The sequence below is a fragment of the Populus alba genome, chromosome 13 (genome assembly GCF_005239225.2).
Source record: "Populus alba chromosome 13, ASM523922v2, whole genome shotgun sequence".
Taxonomy (NCBI): domain Eukaryota; kingdom Viridiplantae; phylum Streptophyta; class Magnoliopsida; order Malpighiales; family Salicaceae; genus Populus; species Populus alba.
In genome coordinates, this window is record NC_133296.1 from 12,370,886 (window position 1) to 12,394,254 (window position 23,369).

General features: G+C 30.2%; 3 protein-coding genes across 3 annotated transcripts; 1 reads left to right on the top strand and 2 right to left on the bottom strand.

Annotated features, from left to right (window-relative positions):
- Window positions 1-8,511: 8,511 nt before the first annotated feature.
- LOC118035533 (subtilisin-like protease SBT3.6) lies at window positions 8,512-10,018 on the bottom strand. Its single transcript, XM_035041127.2, has 3 exons — window positions 9,769-10,018; window positions 9,579-9,676; window positions 8,512-8,751 (listed from the first exon to the last, which is right to left on the bottom strand). The coding sequence occupies exons 1-3, from the start codon at window positions 9,972-9,974 to the stop codon at window positions 8,672-8,674; spliced, it is 384 nt and encodes a 127-aa protein (XP_034897018.1). The 5' UTR covers window positions 9,975-10,018; the 3' UTR covers window positions 8,512-8,671.
- A 1,386-nt stretch (window positions 10,019-11,404) lies between these two features.
- On the top strand, window positions 11,405-15,019 carry LOC118035532 (large ribosomal subunit protein bL21c). Its single transcript, XM_035041126.2, has 5 exons — window positions 11,405-11,828; window positions 12,191-12,271; window positions 13,580-13,681; window positions 13,800-13,874; window positions 14,801-15,019. The coding sequence occupies exons 1-5, from the start codon at window positions 11,475-11,477 to the stop codon at window positions 14,870-14,872; spliced, it is 684 nt and encodes a 227-aa protein (XP_034897017.1). The 5' UTR covers window positions 11,405-11,474; the 3' UTR covers window positions 14,873-15,019.
- A 4,743-nt stretch (window positions 15,020-19,762) lies between these two features.
- Window positions 19,763-22,741, bottom strand: LOC118035531 (uncharacterized membrane protein At4g09580). The gene is made up of 4 exons (XM_035041125.2): window positions 22,096-22,741; window positions 21,004-21,274; window positions 20,723-20,893; window positions 19,763-20,318 (listed from the first exon to the last, which is right to left on the bottom strand). The coding sequence occupies exons 1-4, from the start codon at window positions 22,374-22,376 to the stop codon at window positions 20,187-20,189; spliced, it is 855 nt and encodes a 284-aa protein (XP_034897016.1). The 5' UTR covers window positions 22,377-22,741; the 3' UTR covers window positions 19,763-20,186.
- Window positions 22,742-23,369: the final 628 nt, after the last annotated feature.

The window sequence follows — 23,369 nt, forward strand, 5'->3', positions numbered from 1 at the left end:
TAACTTAAGATCAGACAGTTAGGTAATGTTCAAATTTGTTCCTATAAGATTATTTTTTTTCCTGGTTATCAAACCATTAAATCTTTCAAAACTAAGCACAAAAGTTGTTGTTTTAAATTCAGCTAAGCAAAGCAAAGCAAATTAATTCATAAAATTTAAGATTTAAAATCTGATTCAAACTAAGCATTTAGACTGGACAAGACTTCGACTCAGCAAAGATTTTATTTGCAGAAAAAATGTAATGGAACAATTGCAAACAACTGTCTTCCACTCCGACAGACATTGCCAGCTCTCCTTGCACTATTATTTGTCTCAGGCAGGGATACTTGTCTGCTCCATGATGAAAAACATCTATTTTGATTTTTGACATGATCCTCAGATAGAATTCGTCTTCACAGCGTTCGTTCTGAACGTGGCACGCATCTAATTAAGTTTTTTTTTTTTTTTTTTTTCCTAATCTTCAAAGTAAAGCTTTTGAGAGGTGCTGACTGGCTTTGGCTTGGAAAGAGGGCTAGAAGATGGTTGAGGTTGAACTAGACACTAATTTAGTATTTGATATTATATTGATGATTATTTTTTATTTTATAATATATTAAAATAATATTTTTTTATTTTTTAAAATTTATGATTGAGGTTGAAGTAGACTCTAAATTAGTGTGTGACATTATGTTAGTGATTATTTTTTTTTATTTTGAAATACATCAAAATAATATATGTTTTTATTTTTTAAATTTATTTTTTATATCAGTATATTTAAACAATAAAAAATTTAATTTTAATTAAAAAAAAACACGTTGTGGCTACGTAAACAAACACACCCTAAATTAACTGAGATATTATTATGCAACACTCTTAGATTGTGTTTAATTAGTGTTATGTAATAAAAAATGTTTGGTAGAAAAATTCATTTCTAGAATTTGATTTTTCAAAATATCAACAAGTATTCTTTTTATCCTAATTATTTTTATTTTTTTTATTCTAATACAGTAAAGGTGTGTTTGGTATTATAGTAACTTTTGTAGTTATAATTTAAAAAAAAATTGTTTTATAAAAAACATTTTTAGTTGAGGTTGGTTCGGTATTTATATATGTTTAGTTAAAATTGTGATTGAAATTAAGGTTAAATAAAAAATAATTTAATCTATTTAGTTAAAAATACTTTTTAAATTGAGGTTATAAAATAACTAAATATATATATATATATTAAACATATTTATTAAATAAATAAAATAAAAATGAAAGATAAGGACTTCCAAACACGAATTTTATTTTTATAGCAAAGAATTCTTAAAAAAGAAAAAACCTATTTTAGTGCTCTTGAATTTTTAAAAAAAATTAAGAAATGAAAAAATAATTTCCATTCCCAATTAATAAACATGTTTTTTTATTTTATATTTCATAGAATTTTAAAAAAAAATGAAAAAAAGAGGAAAATTTTCTATTACCAATGTCAGCAACACCTTACTTTACACTATTTATTTTTGTTTTTGGTGAATTAATTCATTTTACCGGTAAAAAAGTTCAACCTGTGATTAAACTTGTAAAAAACAGTAAAAAACTGTTTTTTTTTTTATATATATATAATCGAGATCCTGCCTCAGATAAATGATGGGCCTCGATGTTTTTTTTTAAGTAAGAAACTGATACTTTAAAAAAAAAATCTTAAATTATTAGTTAGAGTGATAATCTAAATAAAATAAATAAAAAATTAGTGTTGTAGATAATGATGATTAATCTCTTGTGGTCAAGAATATTCATCATCTATTCCAGCAACAATAAAAGGACACTGGAGTACCTAGCAATATAGCTTTAGCCTATATAGGTGAAGTTCACCGAGAAGCTAATTGATGTGTGGATTTGCTTGCTTTATATATCAGATATAGGAGTTTTGCTTTAATATTAGTAGAATAGAAAAAGGGTTGCATTATTGATGAATTAAATTAATATCCTATATACTTTTTAGGTAGTTATGGATTCATGCTATTCTGCATATCGGATCCAATTTAATATAAAAAATATATATTTAGAACTTACTAATGTGTTTTCTAGTTTAAAAACTTCTCATCATGATCTCAAAATATATATATATATATATATATATATATATAGAATAACATTTATTAAAAACATATATTGAAACAATGATATATTAAATGATATATTTGTTAGAAAAAAATATTGAAATTACTATATATTGAATTGATATAGGATCAACTTATGTTAATCTGTCAAATTCATGATTCCGGATCATGAGATCGTGTTAACCTAATAAAAATAAATTACAAAACTTAACTTTCAATCAACATAATATTAAAGATGAAATTTTAAAAAATCAATTTAAAAAAATTAAAACACATAAGTCATCTTAAATTAACTTTTCAAACTTATTATATAGATCATAAAACTAATATAACCCATAAAAAATAAATTGAAAAAAAATTATGAAATTTAATTTTCAATCAACCCAATATTAAAGAATGAATTTGTAAAATAAAAATAAATTAAAAAATTAAATTATTGAATAATAAAATTAAAAAATAAAGCAAAGCATATATATATATATATATATATATATATATATGTTGAATTTGTCCTTATGGGATAATTCTTTCATCTGTCATTATATTTTTTTATTGACCAATTTGATCCTCGAGTCAAAGATGTTTATCCAAACTAACAAAAATATCATGTGGCTTGTATATAACATATAATTAATTTAATGTTAAAAGATAAAATAAAAAATTTATCAAAGTAAATTCAACAAATAACATCAAATAAAAAGAAACTAGATAACTTGATTATTTTTAAAACTAATAAAAAATTATATAGAAAGCAAATAAATCAAATAATAGAGCTTAATCTCTAGTTGAATAAATATAGAATGATGAAGTTGAAAAAAAAAACATGAGCTTAAAATGAAGGGAAAAATCAAACAAACCTGGACAAACCTCATAAACCTTGGCTTAATCTCCAAAACTCACAACTCGTGAAATTTTAGACCCATTTTCAATTAAGAAACTCAATTACAAATCAATTTAATGTTAAAGAATTAAATCAAAAAAATATTAATTTTAAAAAATTTATCAAAGTAAAAAAATAACAATAAAAAGAATAAGAATCAAATTTGATAGGAAAAAAACTTTGATAGGAATGAAATTGCAAGAAAAATCAATTTAAAAAATTATCTCCAATGAAAAAAAAATAGCAATAAAAAGAATGATGATCAAATTGAAAAATAAAAAAAATGATAGAGGGTGAAATTAAAAAAAAATCAATTTTAAAAATTATTCATAATAAAACAAATAATAAAAAAAAAAACAAGAACCAATCTAAAGAAATAACAAATTAAAAGGCTGGGTTGAGATTTTAAAAGGGCGGTGCAAAAATTAAGGAGAGAGGAAAAACATATCGTTGATGCCAAACTGGAGATTCATTGGCCATGTACGCTACCTCATCATGAAAGGGACATTGAGAGGATTCAAATACTTCCACTGAAAGCGATGTTCGATCACTGAACAACCTTACACATGCCATAAAGTTTTTTTAATATTTAATATTTATTTAAATATAAAAATACCCTTGAGTGAACTTGGTATTGGTTAAAAAAAAGAATAAAATTATGAAAAAGCCTCTAGAAAATAGTTTTGTATATTTTTTCTTTAAGATAATTAAATAATTTTACTATGCTAAAAAATAAAAAGACTTTAAAGCCCTTGATGTAAGGTTTTTTTTTTTATATTTCAAGGGTAACAAAGTCATTTTACTTTGCAAAAAATGTAAAAATATTAATCTATCCTTACACAATTTGAAAATGAAAATTAAATTATGGTGAAAAGACTATTTTGCTTCTAATTCATGGTTAAAAGGTTTTATGATTGAAGAGCAAATCTATCATTATATTATTTTATGAGTAAATATACATCAACTTCCTTTGAAGATTTAGTTTTTTAATAATTCTATTTTAAAGTTGTTTTCAATATATATCCAATAACTTTAAAGTATTTGAGTGAGAAAAAGTATTTGAGTGAGAAATGTCTTGTTTTAAAAATAAATTCAAAATACATGTAGTATATTATGGTATAAGTACCTTATTAAAGATCTAACTAAAAACTGAAAGTAAAAAAATAAAACATGGAAAAATCATAGAAAACATAAAAACATTAGAAACAAAGAAAAAATCTTTTTAAAAAAAATTAACTTGTAAATCCTAAAAAAGAAAAAAGTTGTGTACATAAAACTTCATTTATGTCATGAAAATGAATAAGTTTTACAACTTAATGTCTTACATAACATGAATTTTTTAAAATTTTAATTTAATTTCTATTTTGATGGGTTATTTCAATTTCTTTTTGGAATCTTCCAAGCTCTTATGTTTCTAGGTATTTCAATTTTTCTAGTTTTTTTTTTAATTTATCTTTTATTTTCTATTTTTTTCAAGCTTTTGTTAAAGTTTTCTATTGGTGTTTTTTAGAATTGATTTAATGGTTTACTTTTTGTTGCCAGGGTATATGGATCTTGCAATATCAACAAAAAGTTTTGGTGCTCGATTTGTTAGAATAAAATTGAATTTTGTTGATTTAGATCAATTAAGGCTTAAGTATCAGATTTCACAACAAGACCAAAATAATAAGTAAAGGAACCTGTAGCGTTTTGACGGCATGTACAAGTTACTCTAGTGGTGAAACACCACGTTCTGCGATGGCGTTAGAAGTAACACGACATGAGCTTCCATCTAGGGCGACAGATGCAAAGATCGATAGTTTGTTGCCAACAACACTTTCTTTTTCCTTTCCTCTTTTTTGTCTTATATCCTTGAAATTCATAGTTGCACTCTTATTTTGTTGTCATTTTAGATTTGGTTTTTATTTTTTTTTATTGATAATTTTTCTTCTTGGTTCTTTTGTAGAATGTACTCTCTTTTTTTTTTTTTCTTTTCAATTTCACTCTTCAATTCAAAATTTTAAGTTGGTTTTTTTAAAAAAATAATAATAAATTTGATCCTTATTCTTTTGATTGTTATTTTTTATTTATTTTGGGTCATTATGTAAAATTGAATTTTGTTTTTCTATTTCATTATTCAATCCAAAACTATAGATTGTCCTCTCAAGTTTTTTTTTTTTTTTTTAAAAATTTGATCATCGTTATTTTGATTGTAGTTTTTTTTATCAAGTTCTTTTGTAGAATTTTGTCATTTAATATTGGAATGATTGATAATTGAGCTTTGCTATTTTTCTCGATGGGATGATCCCAGTCTTAAGACCCAGGTCATATTTTTAAAAAATTAACTCAAGTTGACATTGTTCTTTTTTTTAAGTTTGATTTTTTTCACTAATTTTATTTTTTAATTTCATCATTCGACATTGTTTTTTTCTTTAGGAATTAAGCTTTGTGATTTTATTCGGTTTTCTTTCTATGAGGTTATCATAATCTCAAGGTTTGAGTTGCAGGTTTGATAGATTAACCTAATTTGACTCAAGCTTTATTTTGAGGTTTTTTTTTAAAACTTAATTTTTATTGTTTCATCCATCAACATAGGATTGGTTTGAGAATTGCACTTCACAACTTTTTCCATTTTTCCTTCTATTTGGATGTCTCATTTGCATGATCCATGTAGCAGGGTTTAATGGGTTTGCATGTGTGTTTTTTTAATTGTTTTTTTTTATTTCACCTTTTTTTATTGAGTTTATTGGGAATTAAGCTTTGTATTTTTTTTTTATTTCTATTAAATTATCCTAGCCTCATGATTAGAGTCATAAGTTTGGTATACTAACTCATGTTGATTTAGGTCTAGTTTTTTTTTTTCTTTCAATTTCATCATTCCATATTAGATTAGCTAGGAATTGAGTTTTGATATTTTTTGTTTTTTTGACATATTATTATGATCAATTCTTTTTGTTTAATTCTGTCAATTTATTATAGTTGCAAGTTTTTTAGTATATAATTAAATAATACTAGATTATTTGACCTAGTCTAGTCCATGATTCAAGATGAAATTTTTTCTTACTTTTTTAAACATGCTTGTAGTGCTTGAATTTATTTTTTTCACACTAAAAAAATTTGGTATGATGATTTAGTATTCACTAAGCATCTGATTGAGAATGTGGTATAAATTACATTTTAAAGTACTTTTCACTACAAAAAATACATCATAATAATATTTTTTTATTGTTTAAAATTTATTTTTAACATTAAAAAATCAAAAATATAAAAATAATAAATTTTAAACAATTTATTTTTTTTAATTTTAAATAAATAATATTTTATCCGCACTACTAGATGCTGAGATTTAAAATCCAAATGGTCATGACAGAAGGAAAGAAACGGAATAAAAAGCCTTCTATTTATCCCACATCGGAAGATGTGAGTTTATGGTTTAGGAACTTGAGTATAAATAAAGCTCTAAGAGTATAGAATGGATTAACCCGTCTTGTCAGGGGTGAAAGGCGACTTGTCTATGATCGTTTAGAGATGGCGAGTCGTGCCGACACCTTGTACATCGAACACACCTTCAAGGCGAGTGAGTTCAGCCCTACTTTAGGTTGAACTTGCCCGCCAATTTTTGGAAGCCTGCCCTACGGGAGAGGCTGCCAGTAATTCTAAATATTAGACTATGTTGAGATATCTAAAAAGGGAGTACGCGAAATCCCAATTTACCGGATATCCTTGTTTTTGAAAAAATTAAAGGTGCATCAATCACGTCTTATGTGGGGTTGTGTCAGATAATGGGTTTTGTTTAAAGTTGAGTCTTTATTGGCGGTGTGATTTAAAGAACCTGTGCGCTTCAGTTCATTGAAGCAGGAAGAGAGAAATGAGATAATTGCTACTTGGTATATTGGGTTGTTGTGAACATTGATGTTTTAGTTTAATGAGTAATTATTGGTTGAAATATGTAGTCTTGTGATATCAGCGTGTTTTCTTCGAATTTTATCTTAATTTCATATTTAGTGCTTGCTCAGTGGAGGGATTAGTTGTAGGGTATTATTTTTTTCCAATTAAGTGTGTTAATTTATAGGATTTTTTAGTGTTTTGAGGTATATTTTAAGTTAATTGTTTATCAAAGTTAGTTAAGAGAAGGAGTTGCTTAGTCTTGTTGTTGTAAATACTGCTGCGTTTACTGGAAATAGTTATATGTACTTTTCCTGGCCTTTTGTTTAAGATCAAGTGTAATGAGTTATTTTTTACTTAAAATTGTATGTGTAGGGAAAAGATGCAGCAGCTGTAGGCGCATATGATATGCCTTCATGTGAAACTTTGATTTATTTAACCGTCTTACGCTTTTTAGGTTTGGTTAATGTGTTTAAATGAGGGATTTTTTGTGTAGGGAACTTCCTGTCTTTGAACTCTGCTCTAATTTTTCGCTTATCATTTACAGAAAGTTTATACTAGATCGGATACTTGTAATGCCTGCCTTTTGCGTATGCATACGAGTGTTAATTTCTGAATAAAGAGATTCTGTGATATTGGTGCAATATAGTTGTCATCATGTGTGAAAGGCTCTATTGGGATTCTTATGAAAGGTCTTATTTGGTTGAAGAAAAGTATACTTCTGGATCCTATTGAGATGCTCTCTGCCTCTGAATGCTTGCTTTTTTTGCAGCTGCATGTATGGCATAGGATTTAGCAGAATCATGCAAGCATTTCATTAGTGCTGTCATCAATGGATCCGATCTGGTGCTACATTTTCAGCTGCCTCTGTTGATGATCTTCACTCTGAGGTGATGAAATTTGCTCGAGTCAAGGATCAATGATGTTCATGCTTTACCATCCACTGTTAAACTCCGGACTCTCAAATGGTTCTCAACCAGGTCACAGCGCCTGTATGGTTAAATGACTCGAGGGATCAGGTTGAGCAGACCAGAGTCGTATTAGCTGTGTTCTAATTCTGAGTTAGTAAAGCCACTTGAATTTGGCTGAGACTTCTCTTTCCCCGTGGGAATCTTGTACATCACATCTTGTCTTCTAATTGATCCAGGATTAAGAGAGGAATCAGAGAGATGTATTTTCTGAAGGAAGCATCTCTTCATATTTGCAACACAACATGGGGCAATTTTGTTCTACTTAAATCTTTGTCATGGGAAGACGACATCATTTACTCAATGGCCCTGCAAGATCATTATTTTGACATGATCATCAAATAGAATTGGTCCTCGGAGCTGTCCTTTGGCATAATTATTTTTCCTGCTTGTACGAAAAAACCCTAAAGTTGTACTTGTGTTAAGATCACGTCTTGACCTTTTCAAGTCAAGTTCATCAATGGACATAATATGCCACCTTAAATCATGGTTGCCCAGGCACATTTTAACATTCACATGTCGAGATTTATGCTTTAGCTGACAATAAGTGGAGAAAACATATAGAACCTAAGGGCCATTTTTGACCAACTTCCTCTCCAGATACTAAAATGAATTGAATCTCAAACTTGTGAATAAATATAAAATGCCAGATAGTAAACTGCTTCATGCAAATCATATTCATAACGTATAAAAGGAATGTAAAACAGAAAAAAAACTATTGATATTTAGATCCAGAACTTTATATATATGCTAAATGTTTGCGGTACAAACACAGTGCACAGGAGTACAGGACACAGGATAAACTTGTTTATACACATGGAAAGACTTGGGAATGGCTTCGATAGCTATTTATTTGTCAGATACATAGTTCCAAATACTTAATGCAGCCTCCCAATCCCAGGTCCTGTATGCAGCTGAACTGTCTTGCTGGGGACAACCTGAAGAACACCTGGTAGTTCTGCAATGAAAAGCAAGCACATGATTATGAGATTAAAGATTTGTCAATACATTGCTAATGGCAGAAAAGTACATGTGAAAATATACCCAATGCACAATTCTAAATGGTAATTAAAAAGTCAAAAACATTCAACAGTTTCGGAAGCATACAGACACCGTCTTAAACATGAACCAAAACCACCACCTACAATAACAGCCATCATGGACCTCATATTTCACGCCTCCGTCCGTTCAGCAAGAGAGGCATCATATACATTTGAAATTGGTTGTTTTGCAAACAAAGAATTACAAACAGTTAACAGGATTTACTCAAGTATTAGATTCTGATATTGAAAAGTAATATTATGAAAAGAACACATGCTGATTTATCAAAATTCCAGGTATAATTCAAAGCATATAGCATACCACAGCAGCTAATGAAAAGCAGACTTCATGAAATCCATAATCCATCAATAAGTTCATGCAAAATTCTTATTTAGAGAGCCTAAATAATAAAATCATCAACTTGAAGATAAACAAATAAAGGCTCCCATGTCAAGGATCTAATTCTACCTTAAAAAGAAAGAAACTTCAATCAGTTCTTCCCTTTTAACCTAAGGATTAAGGAACACGATAGTCAAAACAAGACGATCAATCTATGAAGAAGACAAAAGAAGATTAACAAACTTCAAGATTTTCAGAAGTGAAAATTTAAAAAAGCCTTCACACTCTTCTAATCTCAAAACATACAAGCTCAATTCCCATTCTAACAACAATATTCTAAATTAAAAAAAAAACCCATTAACCTATGAAAGCATTTCAATCAGAAATTAAGAAAAAGATGCATACTTGAGATTTGTTCAACTTGTTCTGGTGACAGCTTGGCAGAGAATCCACTTGCAGCTGTCTTGTAACTATAAATCAATGCCTCCTTTGCAGCATCCTCGCTATACAATACAAAAAACACACCAAATCTGAAAACCCAGTTCATAAATAATCATACGGATCTGAATTACAACGACAAACCCTACAGTACTACCTGCCAAGAACAGAGGTGAGGGTTCGGATATGGTAAGCCTCAGGCTCCTCATCCTGAGGTTTCTCAGTGTAGACAATCTGAACCGATTTTGATGAATCAGCCGTTGATGGAACAGACTCGGCCATTTTGATAACAAAGATGACAACGACCAACAACAAAATCAACGATGGTGATGAAAAGAAGGAGAATTTGGTTCTTCTGTGCATATTGGATTTTGAGCTCAGATTTTCTCTTTCTTATATACACAAAGTTAAATGGCTTTAAATCAGATTTTACTTCAACGATATCGTACTACGCTTAGCCACCAAGTTACCTTTGTCGTTTTATGTTTGGGATCTTCGCCGTTTGAGGGACACCCGTGTCTTCTCACGCGCTACGTGGCTTCTTCTTCTTCTTCTTCTTTTTGTTTTTTGTTTTTTTTTTTTTTTTTTTACAATTTTTCATTATTCACTGATTTTTTTTATATATCTAAATGGGTATCGATTTTGGTCCTCTTTGGCGTGTTTGACCCGCGTTTAATTAGAGGATTTAAAAATTTTGTTCTGTTTTTTTTTTTTTTAATTTTAAAATTATTTTTTAAAAAATTTATTTTGATGTATTAATATTAAAAATAAATTAAAAAACTAAAAAATATATTATTTAAATATATTTTTTTAAAAATAATTGTTATTATTACTATTTCAGATTTTTTTTCTGGATTATGGGTTGATGAGTTAAATGAGTTAATTGGAATATTTTTATTTTTTATTTTTTAAAAAAACCTTTGTAATGTTGTATTTATTTTTTTTAAAAATGAAGTTTTTTTCATTGATTCGATTTAGGATTTGTTTAATTGCCACAAATATGTACTTTCGATGAGACAATCTAAAATATACAGAGGAAGAACTTAATTGATGAGTATTTGAAACTTTAGATACTTGATTGGGGAAATTTCTAATTTAGGAACCTAATTGATAATGGATAATTTCGAGATTAATTTGAAGTTTTCCATTTTCTCTTTAAGCTTGAATAGCTCTTTCCAAAAAATAACCTGATTATAATGTACTATTGGATCACTAAATTACTTCGACCATTTAGATTCATTTATACTTTTTTATAAATAAATAATACAAATATTTAAAAAAATTAGTTTATTTTTATGTTTATATAAAATAAACAATTAATTACATTTTAAATTCTACAAGACATATAAAAACAGAAAATCATGAAATAAAATTAGGCTAAATTTTATGTCACATCTAAGATTTCATAACCATTATTATGTTGATTTCTAAAGTATTTAATGTTCATCTTAAAAAAAATTAACCTATATTATCTCCTTAATCACTAAAACTCAAATTTCAAGATAAACAATTTTGGTGTGAATAGCTTGATTTTACGAGAGGCAAATTTAATCTATGTATGTGAAAAATTGTTTGAAAATAGTAAAATAAAAAATAAAAATAATTTTTTTTTTTGTAATTAAAAAAAGAGTGATTAATCTGGGCTGGGTTAATTCCTGTGAGAGGGAGGAAATTTACAAATTCATAAACTTAAAATAAATGAATAAATAAATAGAAAACATCGAAAATGAGAGAAAAATCAAGGGTATATTAATATTTGAAATGTAAACGGATAGGATAAGTCGGTTCAAGCGCCCAGCTTCAAAGCTAAATAAGAAACAACACAAAAGGAGAGAGCTTTTCGCTGCTCTCATTTCCAAAACAATGGCTACTTCTTCTTCCACAACACTTGTAGCTCTCTGTTCTTCTTTAACCACTCAATGCAAAATCTCCAATGCACAAAACCCACCTCTCTCTAAATCCCTTTGCCTCTCCAAACCCAATTCTGGGTCTTTCTCAAAGACCACTCAGAATTTATCCTCCTCTTCTCTTATTTTCTCTAAAAGACCCACATTTTTTTCCAATCCCCCCAAGTTATCTGAATCTGAAGCTCTTGTTGTCGAAGCAGAGCCTGAAGTACCTGTTTCAGAGGCTAACCCTGAGCCTGCTGCCACGCAGGTGGTTGAGGTTGCTAAGGAAGAGCCACCCAAGCGTGAGGAGATTTTTGCTGTTGTTATGGTGAGTATTGAATGACAGTGGAAATTCTAATTTTTGGGCCTTTAAAGATGTATTTTTGATTGACGTGAGTGTTTTTTGATTGATTTTCTGACTACCCAGATGGTTTTTAGTTATAGTTTTTGTTTCAAGTGTGAGTTTATGATTAGCTAAATGGTTTTAAGCCATTTATGCCTCGGCAGACTAAGATTTTGCTAATCAATGACTCTGATTGTTTTCTTTTTTCCAATGGTGAATGTAATGCGGAGTAATTTAGAGGTTTTGAGAAGATTTGTTGTTGTTCTTTTATGGTTTTCCTCTTAGTGACTTTTGCATAATTTGTCTGCCTTCTGCTCTGGGGCTTGTGTTTCAATTTTTTTTTTCAGGTAGGATCTCGCCAGTACATTGTTATCCCAGGGCGATGGCTCTATGTGCAGAGGCTAAAAGGTGCTAATGTCAATGATAAGGTATAGGTTGCTATCATTTCCTTTTGTATCTTTATTAGTTAACATATTTTCCAAGCTAGTTGCAACTTTCACGTGGTTAGCATGTGTTGTTAGCTTATGTGGTAAGAATTGTTCTCTTGTCTACTCTTAACTTCGATTTGGGATTGCCATAGGACCTTTTTTCTCTCTTCAATGGTGAATGTGAAGCTCCAATCTCATAATGTCATCCTCAAGTGCATGCTTGATTGCTGATCAAACAATGATGAAAAGACAGCTCACTGCCAGTGATTGTAGTTACTTGAAAATTGAAATTCTGTACATTTGCCAATATTTTGTACAGTGGGCGTATTCTCTCATGCAAAAAAGTTTTTTTTACCCCACTTTTAAGAGGCGAAAATGCCTTTGGATATTCGAAAAGCATTGATTTTAAATGCATTTTTCCAAATCATTTTTATTGTGATTTCAATAAGCCATGTGAAAATCCAGAAGGATGCTGCATTTCCTACGATAATATTTTTAAATCACTGCAGAACCGGATACTGCAATATCATTTGAGCCATGTAGGACAAGGCCATGACTGGATTTTATGGATATCCGATCATGCCATGAACAAAAAGGCAACGCCTTTTTTAAACCAAAGGCATTGCCTATGACACTGAAAAAAGAGAGTTTTTCATAAAAAATACACCTTTAGAGAAACCATCCTGCTTGCAGGTCAGATCAATTAGCTGGTTGTTTATTTTTCCAATCTTTCACGTGGAGGAAATGATTTGCTTCCATGATGTGCAAGAACTTTTCATTACCCTTACATCCTGAAAATTCAACTGGGGAGAAGTCTGGATAGTTTTTTAACGTGTTCTAGATCCTAAAACTAAAACTGTCATGACTAATTATGTCCAATTCTTACACAAATTACAGAACTTGAGAGATTTTCCCTGAGTAAGTTGTTGAATGTAATGTATTCTGGCTTAACATGACCTCTCTGGTGTTGACATCGAGTTTTCATCTCTATTTATTAATTTTTTCTTTTTAGAAACTATTTCATTCTATTTCTTTTTTACCTCCAAAAAAGAAAAGAAGAAGAAATCTCGGTGCTGCTACTATTTCTTGTTATTTTCTTTGTTATAAATAAAAAAGCTGATAATCAACCAAGGATTCTATTTATGGATTACACTGGCTTGCATCTCTGGCTCAATGTTAGAAAAGATCTAATTGATTATTCCTTATTTTTCTATTAGAGAAACATTATCTATCTGGTTTTGGCTGTAGTTTCTTTCACAGTTTGCATTTTGCCTTGATTTAAAAGTTCAGTCTTTGATTCTTCTGCAGGTAAATCTGAATAAGGTGTTACTTGTGGGAACAAGAACAAGTGCCTATATTGGAAAACCAGTGGTGACTAATGCTACTGTTCATGCTGTAGTTGAAGAGCAGGTAGGTTTCATAGCTGTCTGATTATATGTATCTTTTCTTTCAGATGGCCTTTTACTTTTATTTTTGTTCTCCGACTCTCTTTGGGCCCTTAATTTTTTCACTTGTATTATTATTTCAGGGATTAGATGCTAAAAAGATTGTCTTCAAATATAAGAAGAAGAAAAACTACAGGAGAAATATCGGTCACCGACAGGTAAATCTGTTTTGTTTTTCACCTCAAGCATTACAGGCACATTAACCATCAAAAGTTTTATTATGTGAATGCATGAATCACTCTTCACCTTTAAAAGTCAGAACTCATTTGAAGTGTGAGTTGAGTAAGCTGTGGCTATCCTTTTCCCTAATTAATAATGCTAGAGATTCCAACACTTTAACTAGCACTCGTTTACTATTTAACACCACAAGTATCAACGGGTAATGCTAGAGATACCAACATATAGGAGAGTTTATTAAGATCAAGATGTCGTATTTAGCTTACTTGGTGCCTACTTGTCTTAGTTATGGGTTTTGCAGTTGTGGTGTGAAAAAAGAAAAAAGCTCCCATAGAGAAGAAAGTTTTGTTGGAGAACTCTTTGGCTGTCTTGTTCAAAGAAAGAACGTTTCGGAAGTATTTGGTGAAAACTGATATTAGAAGTTTTGTTGCCAATAAAATGACACAAAAGAACATGTATCATTTGCATAATAAAAGATGAGAAGAAAAATTTTCATTGATATACAACAAATAAAGGGAGGCATCTTAGTAATTCCTGGTGGTTTTGCAATGGTTAAGTAAACCTGGTGGTTCTCTCTTTCTTCCATAGTTCCATGTACAAAAGCATGTTGTGTGCGCTTCTTCAAAAGCAGTGTTTTGACCATGGTTTGAGGTGGATCGCATAAGGAGCTTCTTGTATACAAATGGGTAAATATAGAAGGTGCGGTAGCAGCCCCAGCTGCATTGGGGTTACTTAATGTGGCACTTACCACTTAAGCTGCCACATTAGTTACCGAGTATGTTGGTCAAACCTTAATAAATGAAATTTAATGAAAGAAGACTTCCGTTGTTCTTTTGTCTACTTTGATTGATAGAAAGGACTTTCTGCTGCCTGATGTTTTTGAAACTGCTTTTACTCAATTATGCAGCCAAATACTCGGATAAGGATAACAGGTATCACTGGCTATCAAGACTACCCTGTATCTACTCTTGATTCATAGGATTTTCTGGAGAGGTTTGGTTGAATGCTCTCGATGCACTGTGAAGTTTCTTTTTTACTTTTGATGTTGTTTTAATTCCCCTTCCAGGGCAACGTTTAGATTGAATAGTGACTTCTGATGTTGAATAATGAAAATTAATTTTGCACATGTGAATTATTTGTAGAACGCAAAAGTGTAGTGGGTGACATAATTGTTAAGGTTAATCCTTAACAATAGTGAGAAATAGAAGAAATAGTGGAGAGAAAGAGATTCTGCAATATTCTGCAAAATGCTCATCAGTTTTAACTTGCACTATAAATGTGGCTGTGCTATGCTGTGAGTTAATTTTTTTATATAAAAAATATTAAAAATAATTAAAATTTAAGAATATTAGATTTTTTTACAAAGTTATACCTAAAAGCATTAGGTTTGTCTGTCACTCCTGATAAAAGTTATATTTATAATATTAATAATAATATTAAACTTGCATGACCCAAGTTTAAGTGAGTTTGATTGCAACATCAAACCCGAAGCTTTTAATATGAGTCTGGTTGCAAGATTTTGTTATAAAAATATAATAATTAAAAAAGAAAAAAATTTAATATTACAAAATAAAACTAAAAAAAAAAGATTAATTGAAAAAAAAAAAAAACAATAAAGCAAAGCATTATTCCGATGAATGGTGCTTTGTAAGGAAGGGTACAGTAAAATCCTCTCATGAGATCACAATAATTTAATGGCCAGTAAACAAAATAAATCATAAAGTTAAATTTTTAATCAAATCGATATTAAAAGATGAAACTAAAAGAAAAAAAACTACTTAAAAAAAAGAAAAAAAATCTTAATCAATTGGTTTAACCCGTCAAACCTGGGATTCGTGTCATAAAATTAAAAGAAAAAAAATTAATGTCTTTTAGTTATAGTTAATTACAATATTTAAAGATGAAATTGAAAGAAAAAAAATATGAATCAACTGGGTTAACCCACCAAATCAGGTTAACCCGTGAAACCTGAGATTCGTGTCATGAGAGTGAGATAACTAAATAGAAAAAAATTAACATTAATAAACAAAAATGAACAAAAACAAAGGAAAAAAAACCTACAGGAAGAAAAAAAAAACTAATGAAGAAAAACAAAATTTAATTAACTGGGTTAACCCGTCAAACCAGGTTAATCCGTCAAACTTGGGATTCGTGTCATGAAAATTTGATAACTAAACATAAAAAAACTTAATATTAACAAACGAAATTTAAAAATAATAATTAAAAAAAAAAGCAAAAAAAGAACAAAAAAAATATTAATTAAAAAAAAACAAAGAAAGAAAAGCCTACATGAAGGAAAAACCAATGAAGAAAAAGAAAAAGAAAATCTGAATTAACTGGATTAAACCTTCAAACTAGGTTAACCCATCAAATTTGGGATTCATGTCATGAAAGTTTGATAACTGAATAGGAAAAAAAAATTTACGGGTTAACCCGTCAAACCTGGAATCTGTGTCATGAAAATTTGATAACTAAATAGAAAAAAATTAACATTAACAAACTAAATTAAACAAAAAATGAATTAAAAATAATCCGAGTTAATGCGTCAAACTCAGAACCCATGTAATGAAAGTTTGATAATTAAATAGAAAAAATTTAACATTAACAAAAAAAAATAAACAAAAAAAATATTAATTAAAAAAAAAGAAAACAAAACAGGTTAAAAACAAAAAAAAAAATAGCTCAAAAAATAAAGCAAAAAATAAAAAGACTGCTAAGCATTTCAATATGGACTGCACTTGAAAAAATTAATTAAAAAGAAAAATTAAAAGAAAAAAATCTAGGTTAACCCATTAACCCCAAAACCTGTATCATAAAAATTTGATAATTAAATAGAAAAAAATTTAACATTAACAAAAAAAAAATTCATTTAAAAAAAACAAAGAAAAAAAATTACAAAAAAATAAAAAGCTAAAAAAAAAAAAAAAAAAGACTAGCATTTTACTATGGATTTACACAGTAAAACTTGGAGCTGTTATAGCTATTGTTATAATTATAATTATAATTCCAAGGTATTGATACAAAAGAATTTATACGGACTTTTTGCCTTTCATTCCTAGCTTAACTCGCCATCATTAACTACCAACTCACTACTAAGAATCACATGTGAATTAATTCATCTACCTGCAAAATGTGCTGCAGCTAAGTCTTTTATTCTGCTCCAACTCCTACTCCTGTTGCTTAAAAACTTCCAAGCTGGTCCTTCATGCTGTAACTTCTTCAGTAGCTACCACAACATTACTGCCTACCTTTTTCTTTAATAGTGAAACATGAAAAATGAATTGATGCTTTTTTTTTTGGTAATTGCAATCTATATTCTATTGCTCTAACTATTTGAATGATCAGATAGAACCATAAAATCATGGATTGAGTTTGAAATCCCTCAAAGCCAACGTTTTTTTTTTTTTTTTTTGATAAGGCAATCACCCACGACAAATTCCCTCTAGTTCTTGAACCATCACTATGCAATAGATAGTCATTGATACCATTTTCTTGAATTGTGCATTTCCATGCACCTAAGACAGGTTTCTAGACACTAATTCACCCTTTCTGTTTGCCATCAGTTTGAAGATGGTAAGCACAACTTATAAGCAACTTAACCCCTAGCTTGTTGAATAACTCCTTCCGGGAAAAAATAAAAAATAAAATTATAAGAACATAACCTTCAATCTCTTGTATGAATTTTGAATACCAACATACCCTTCAATACAAGAATGATGAGCTTTTATTACTAATTTTGTTCTTAGATTTTTCTCAGAGCTGCCAATCACCATTTTATTTTTAAATATCACCGGTCGTCCTTAATAAGAATAATTTGGCTAGCTGTCTGGATTGATCATCTGATGTTTTGTTTGAGAGGATCATCTTTGTAAGCTTCTTTAATATCTTCCAAGGTATTGATACAGAAGAATTTATACTCTTAGCCTTCCATTTCTAACTAGGTTACCGTTATTAACAGCCAACTACTAACTAACTTTACGAACTACTAAAAATCACGTGCGAATTAATCTTAAGGGGTAGATTAATTGATTAAATTTTGGGTTTGTTCTCCGATAATTATAAGTTTGAGTTCTCTTAAAACTACTAAAATTTTATATAATTGTTAATTTCAAAATCTGTAAGATTAGTCAAAATACGCGTAAACCGACCTGAACATCCATGTTAATTAAAAAATAAAAAGAATCACGTGTAAATTAATTCATCCACATGGAAAATTAAGTCTTTTATTCTGCTATAACTCCTGATGCTTAAAAAACTGCCAAGCTGAACTTTCGTGTATACATGCTTGATAGCAAACTGCCTATTGTTGTTTATTTTCATGTGATTTAATGGGTAAAGACTTTCATAATTTTCATTTTCTACTCGAATTATGCAAGTCTTTTAGGTAGAACCCTATTTTCCTCTTACTTCTTTGTTATCTCTTTGCAGCTTATTTCTTTATTATTGATCAATTGTTTGGGTTATAGTAATGATGATGGTTGAAAGTATTTTTTTATTTTAAAATATTTTAAAATAATTTTTAAATTAACATGCCATATAAAAAAATATATAAAAAATTTATTTTAAAATATACAAATAAATTTTAAATTTTTAAGAATATGGTACAAACACTCATGTTACTGGTCAAATTGGTGTTTTCATTGTAACTATAGTTTTGAAACTCGGCCCAGCCTGGCGGGTCAACCTGGAACCCTGCTGACTCGAGGCTGGAACCGGGCCGAGTTGAAAAAAAAATAAAAAAAAGAAAAACCCGATGTGACCCGGCGGGTTGACCGACGACCCAGTTGACCCAACAAAACCCGGTCAAAACGCGGCTGCAAACCTATTAATTTTTATTTTTGTTTTGTTTTTTTTTTACTACAATAATGTTGTTTTATTTTTTTATTAAATTAACCCAATCAACCCGATAACCTGATCAAAACTTAAAGTCCGTACCTTGGACACCAATCTTAAAAAACTATAATTGCAACTGATGCGAAAGTTGTAAAATGGCCAGCTCTTACGAATTTTTGGGCCAAGTGGCTGATTTAAACTGTGCTTGCTTTCGGTTGTCTTAGCTCTTACCGTTACATGGAGATGAGACAAGGGCATGGCCTCTATAGATTTGACGAGCCTTGATTGGAATTTAAATGAAAGAATACTTCTTTTGTTCTTGCGTCTACTTTAATAGAAAGAACCTTCTACAGTCTAATGTTTGTTTGTTTTTTTAAAAAAAACGTTTCCTTTTGTTTCTTTTCTTCTCGTTCTCTCTGCAATTTCTTTTCTTTATTCATTCTCTCGGTAATGGTGAATGTGAAGCTCCATTCTCCCATTATGACCCTCGACTTCTCTAATGTGTGCAGGATTGCTAATGAAACAATATGAAACACTGCTTACTGCCAGTAGTGGAGTGAAATTGAAGTTTTGTTCATTTTTCCAATATTACAGATGGCAGGAACATTATCACATGACGTTCTCCCTTTTTTTTTTTTTTCCAGATCATTGCTTTCAGAGATCCCTGTATTCTGGTCGAATCAAAGGAGATTTTTTTTTTTTTTTAAAAAAAGTTTTCAATCCTTCGCGAATCACGAGGCGTCAAAATGCTTTTCTTAACGTGACAAGTCTCCCATCATATTTACAACCTGAAAATTACCATCGGGAGGAGAGGTCTCTATTGCATTTCAGTTTTCAGAAACCTGAGCCAGGTGACTGGAACAAGGACTTTGCAAAGTCCTTCAGCCTGTTCCTGACTTGCTGCATCCCTCAGGTAAAACTGGCTGAATTATGTCCGGTTCTTACACGAGTTGTTGCATTCATAACATTTGCCATTCAACATTGCTCGCATGTATTTCATGGCCAGTGCTTGTGTTTCTGCTCAGTTTTCTGCTGATTAATGAATAGGCAAAACCAGAAAGCCAATAATCTGTCAATGCTACCTTAGTTAGTTGTTACAATCAACAGCAATACAACCTAGCATTAATCTTTCAAAGATCACGAAGGATTACAACACCTTCCTATAACATTGCCGGCTACCAACTGTATACATAATCCATATTGGGAGATCATTGAATCAACATTACATGAAAAAAAAAAAAAAAAAATTATAAAGAAGATGCATGTACTTTTGTATCTTTATCTGTGTCATAGGGGAGAATTAATCAATCCATGTGTATCACATGCGAAGCAGGTGTCCTGCTGTGTTTTGTGGCAAAAAAAAGGGTGCTGCCCATCGGCATTTTTCAGATCCTCTAAGCAAACAGTCAAGAGATCTTTATTAAGCCACCTTTGGTGGGAGAGCCTCACCAATACAACCTTCACTCATATATCCGCTTTCTCTTTAAAAGGGTAGGAAGTATGGAAATGGATCCAATAAGGAAGAGCACAGACAAAGTTTTGAAATCATATAGATCCTTAACTGACTTGAGATCCCCAAGAGCAAGGCCAGCCTGATGTTGGGAAAGAGAAGCAACATGATTAGCAAGATGACGCTAATTATCCAAATAACAATTTTATCAGCATCATTTTCACGAACGTTGCTAGTAGGCCCTATACAAAATACTTTTTTCCATCACCATGTGATCACTATTTCTCCAAATTTCTACAATGTGAACTAATAATGATATGTAGCAAAAGGTTCCTTGCAAATTACCAAACGGTGCAATATTGATGAATATATGTCACAGTTCAAATATAATATTCCAGAAATGATCTGAAAACAAGCAAAACACAAATGTTTGGAAGGGCAAGCAATCACTAAAGCAAGAACATGAATAAGCCACGAACTTCAGAAAGAAACCACAAAATAAGCCACCTTAGTTTGATTAACCAGGGAATAAGTAGAAAAACTTACCTTGACAGTGATATAGGAAGCAGGAATAAGACCCAGTAAAGTAGCCAAAAAGAAAATATGAAATGGTATGTCCACTATTGGAGATGCCAAATTGATAAAAAGATTGGGCAACGTTGGAGTTACTCTCAAGAAGAGCATGTAATTCAGCAGTTTTTCCTTTCGCTTAGCAATCTGAATTCCAAAAGAGTTAAGGTATTACAGAAATGTGGAATATAATGAAAAACAAACATATGAAGATTGTAGTAAGATTGTTAATTCCCAACACATTATAAAAATAGTACCTCTGCCTGAAAAAATCTCATTTTTTCAGGCCACAACCAATTAACTAGAGGCCTGCCAATCAACTTAGACAAGAAAAAGCAGGAAGACGCTCCAGCTGTGGCATTGAAGACAACTAAAAAGAGTCCCCTAACAATGCCAAAAAGAGCTCCAGCTAGTAATGACATGAAAATTGTTCCAGGAATCATAAACGTCTGCATGAAGATATAAGTAGAGCAGTAGCCCAGAATGAACTGTGCTGGATATTCACTCACATATGTTGCAAGATTGTCTCTGAAGCAAATAAAGAGCAATGTATTTAGTGAATATATTACACAGTCAGAATAAGGATATATAGAAAGTAATTGACAGGAATGCTTAGCCACTAAACAGTTCATTTTGGTTTTTAACACAACTTAGCACGAGGAACTGACTTCCAAACATGCATGGCAAACAATTAGAAGATCAAAACCAACACATACACAGATTGTACATTACAAATCTAAGCAATTTATATAGACTAATAACGCTGAAATTGATAATCTAACTCACCGCTCCATTTCTGAGACAATGTCAAATAATCTACAAAAACACTTAATCTGCCATAAAATTTTCATCAATCTCTTGAACAAAGAATGTTCATCCCATTCCAATGATCACAACCGTAATCTAGCATGAAAGAACTTAAATTCCATTTCTGAGTTTCACCACAAACAAACATCAAAACCCTTTCACTTTTAGGTTTTCAAGCTTGATAGCAATTACACATGAAGAAGCAAATTAAATCTATCAACGCAACATCTCCTTACACTTAGAAACAATGTCCAGAATTCAACAACCCCCGTACCTCAATAAATTACCCAAAAAAAAAGGTATTTTAATTAGGAAAACTGCTTCCATCAATATTTAGCTGACTTTTTAGCATCAAGTCCTTATGATTCACAAACGCCAATCAATAGAACCCGAAAACATCCTAAGCCATTTCAAATAATCTATCCATACACACTACCCAATAACTCAAAAACCAAACAAATTAAAACCCATCAAAATTTGAGCATTAAAAAAAGAACCCAAAAAATTGAAATTAAAAAAAGTAGAAAAAGAGGGCGGCATACTTGAGCAAGCGAAGATCTGAAATAGAACGAGGCAACTTGAGCTTGCCATAATCAGCAGCAGGCATTGTCAAGTAGATACAAAACAAACCAGTTGAAAAGACTAAAAAGACCCCAAGAGCAGCAGCTAATTCCCATCTTGTCAATGGAAATCTCTCAAATTTAGACCTTTTAGCAGAGGGTGAATCGTCCTCTTTAGCTTTCTCTTCATCTCTCATCGTTAACACCTTCCCTCTCTCGTTTCCTGCTGCTATTTCAACTACTAGATTCCTTGCTGATGCCATAAATCTAAATTACCAAAAAAGAAAAAAAATTGAAAATTTGTGGGTTTCTTGGTGGAATAATTTTGACGTTTATTAGCTTGTGATGTTATCGTTTTGAATTGAACCCATTTTGATCTGGGGCAAAAAAATCATGGGGTTTGAAGAAAGATTTGAGCTGGGTTAGAATTTCAAAGAAATTTTAGATTTTGAATTCTGGGTTTTAATTCTGGAATCATTAAAAAAAATAGCCCTAGAGAGACAAACAGGGATACAGGGAATGAAATTGAGATTGCAATGGCAATGCGTTTCTTTTCGGTGTTTTCAAGAGAGAATAGAAAAGGACTCAGTAGGAATGGAAGGAAAGATTGAATTTTATGTTATATTTAAATAGTAATTAATTTGGTATTAAAAAGGTTTGTGAGAGTAGGTGAATAATGGTGGCGTTAGTTTCTTGGAATTACAAATCATAAATCATACGTTGTGTGCTTTTTTTTTTTAATGGTGTTTTTGAAAATACATTTATTTTAAATATAATTTTATTTGATATTTTTTCAATTATTTGTAAAAAAATTATTTTATTATAATTTTAAATAAAAAATACTTTAAAAAATAATTTCTCACGCTATTAAATAGAATCTTAGAAAACAGGTCAAGGTAAACGATGCATTTTGTCAATAAACTCTTGCTTTTCTTTTTTATTTTATATGATTTTTTTTTTATATAGATTTTTATATGGAATTTCTTCTTTTAAACTTATGCTTTTGTTGCCTTTTTATTTAGTTTAAGTATCATGTGTTGTTGACTAAAAAATAACGTGAAATTATAGAAAATAAACCGAAAAAATTCTTCTTCTTTTTTTCCCAAGTTTTATCCAATGAATAACTAACTGATTGATAGTAATCACTAATGTAGTTAAATGAAAAAACATAGTTCCTCACGTAAAGGATAAAATCAATAATAAAAATTTGTATACATGAGTAAAAACCATGAAGACTCACTTTTTTTTGTACATTA

Coding starts and splice junctions, on each gene's coding strand:
- LOC118035533 (XM_035041127.2), bottom strand. CDS start 9,974: ATGCACAGAAGAACCAAATTCTCCTTCTTTTCATCACCATCGTTGATT. Junction 9,677..9,768: donor CTCACCTCTGTTCTTGGCAG/GTAGTACTGTAG, acceptor TGTATTGTATAG/CGAGGATGCTGCAAAGGAGG. Junction 8,752..9,578: donor ACAAGTTGAACAAATCTCAA/GTATGCATCTTT, acceptor TTTTCATTGCAG/AACTACCAGGTGTTCTTCAG.
- LOC118035532 (XM_035041126.2), top strand. CDS start 11,475: ATGGCTACTTCTTCTTCCACAACACTTGTAGCTCTCTGTTCTTCTTTA. Junction 11,829..12,190: donor AGATTTTTGCTGTTGTTATG/GTGAGTATTGAA, acceptor TTTTTTTTTCAG/GTAGGATCTCGCCAGTACAT. Junction 12,272..13,579: donor GTGCTAATGTCAATGATAAG/GTATAGGTTGCT, acceptor ATTCTTCTGCAG/GTAAATCTGAATAAGGTGTT.
- LOC118035531 (XM_035041125.2), bottom strand. CDS start 22,376: ATGGCATCAGCAAGGAATCTAGTAGTTGAAATAGCAGCAGGAAACGAG. Junction 21,275..22,095: donor TCAGATCTTCGCTTGCTCAA/GTATGCCGCCCT, acceptor TATTTGCTTCAG/AGACAATCTTGCAACATATG. Junction 20,319..20,722: donor CTTCCTATATCACTGTCAAG/GTAAGTTTTTCT, acceptor TCCCAACATCAG/GCTGGCCTTGCTCTTGGGGA.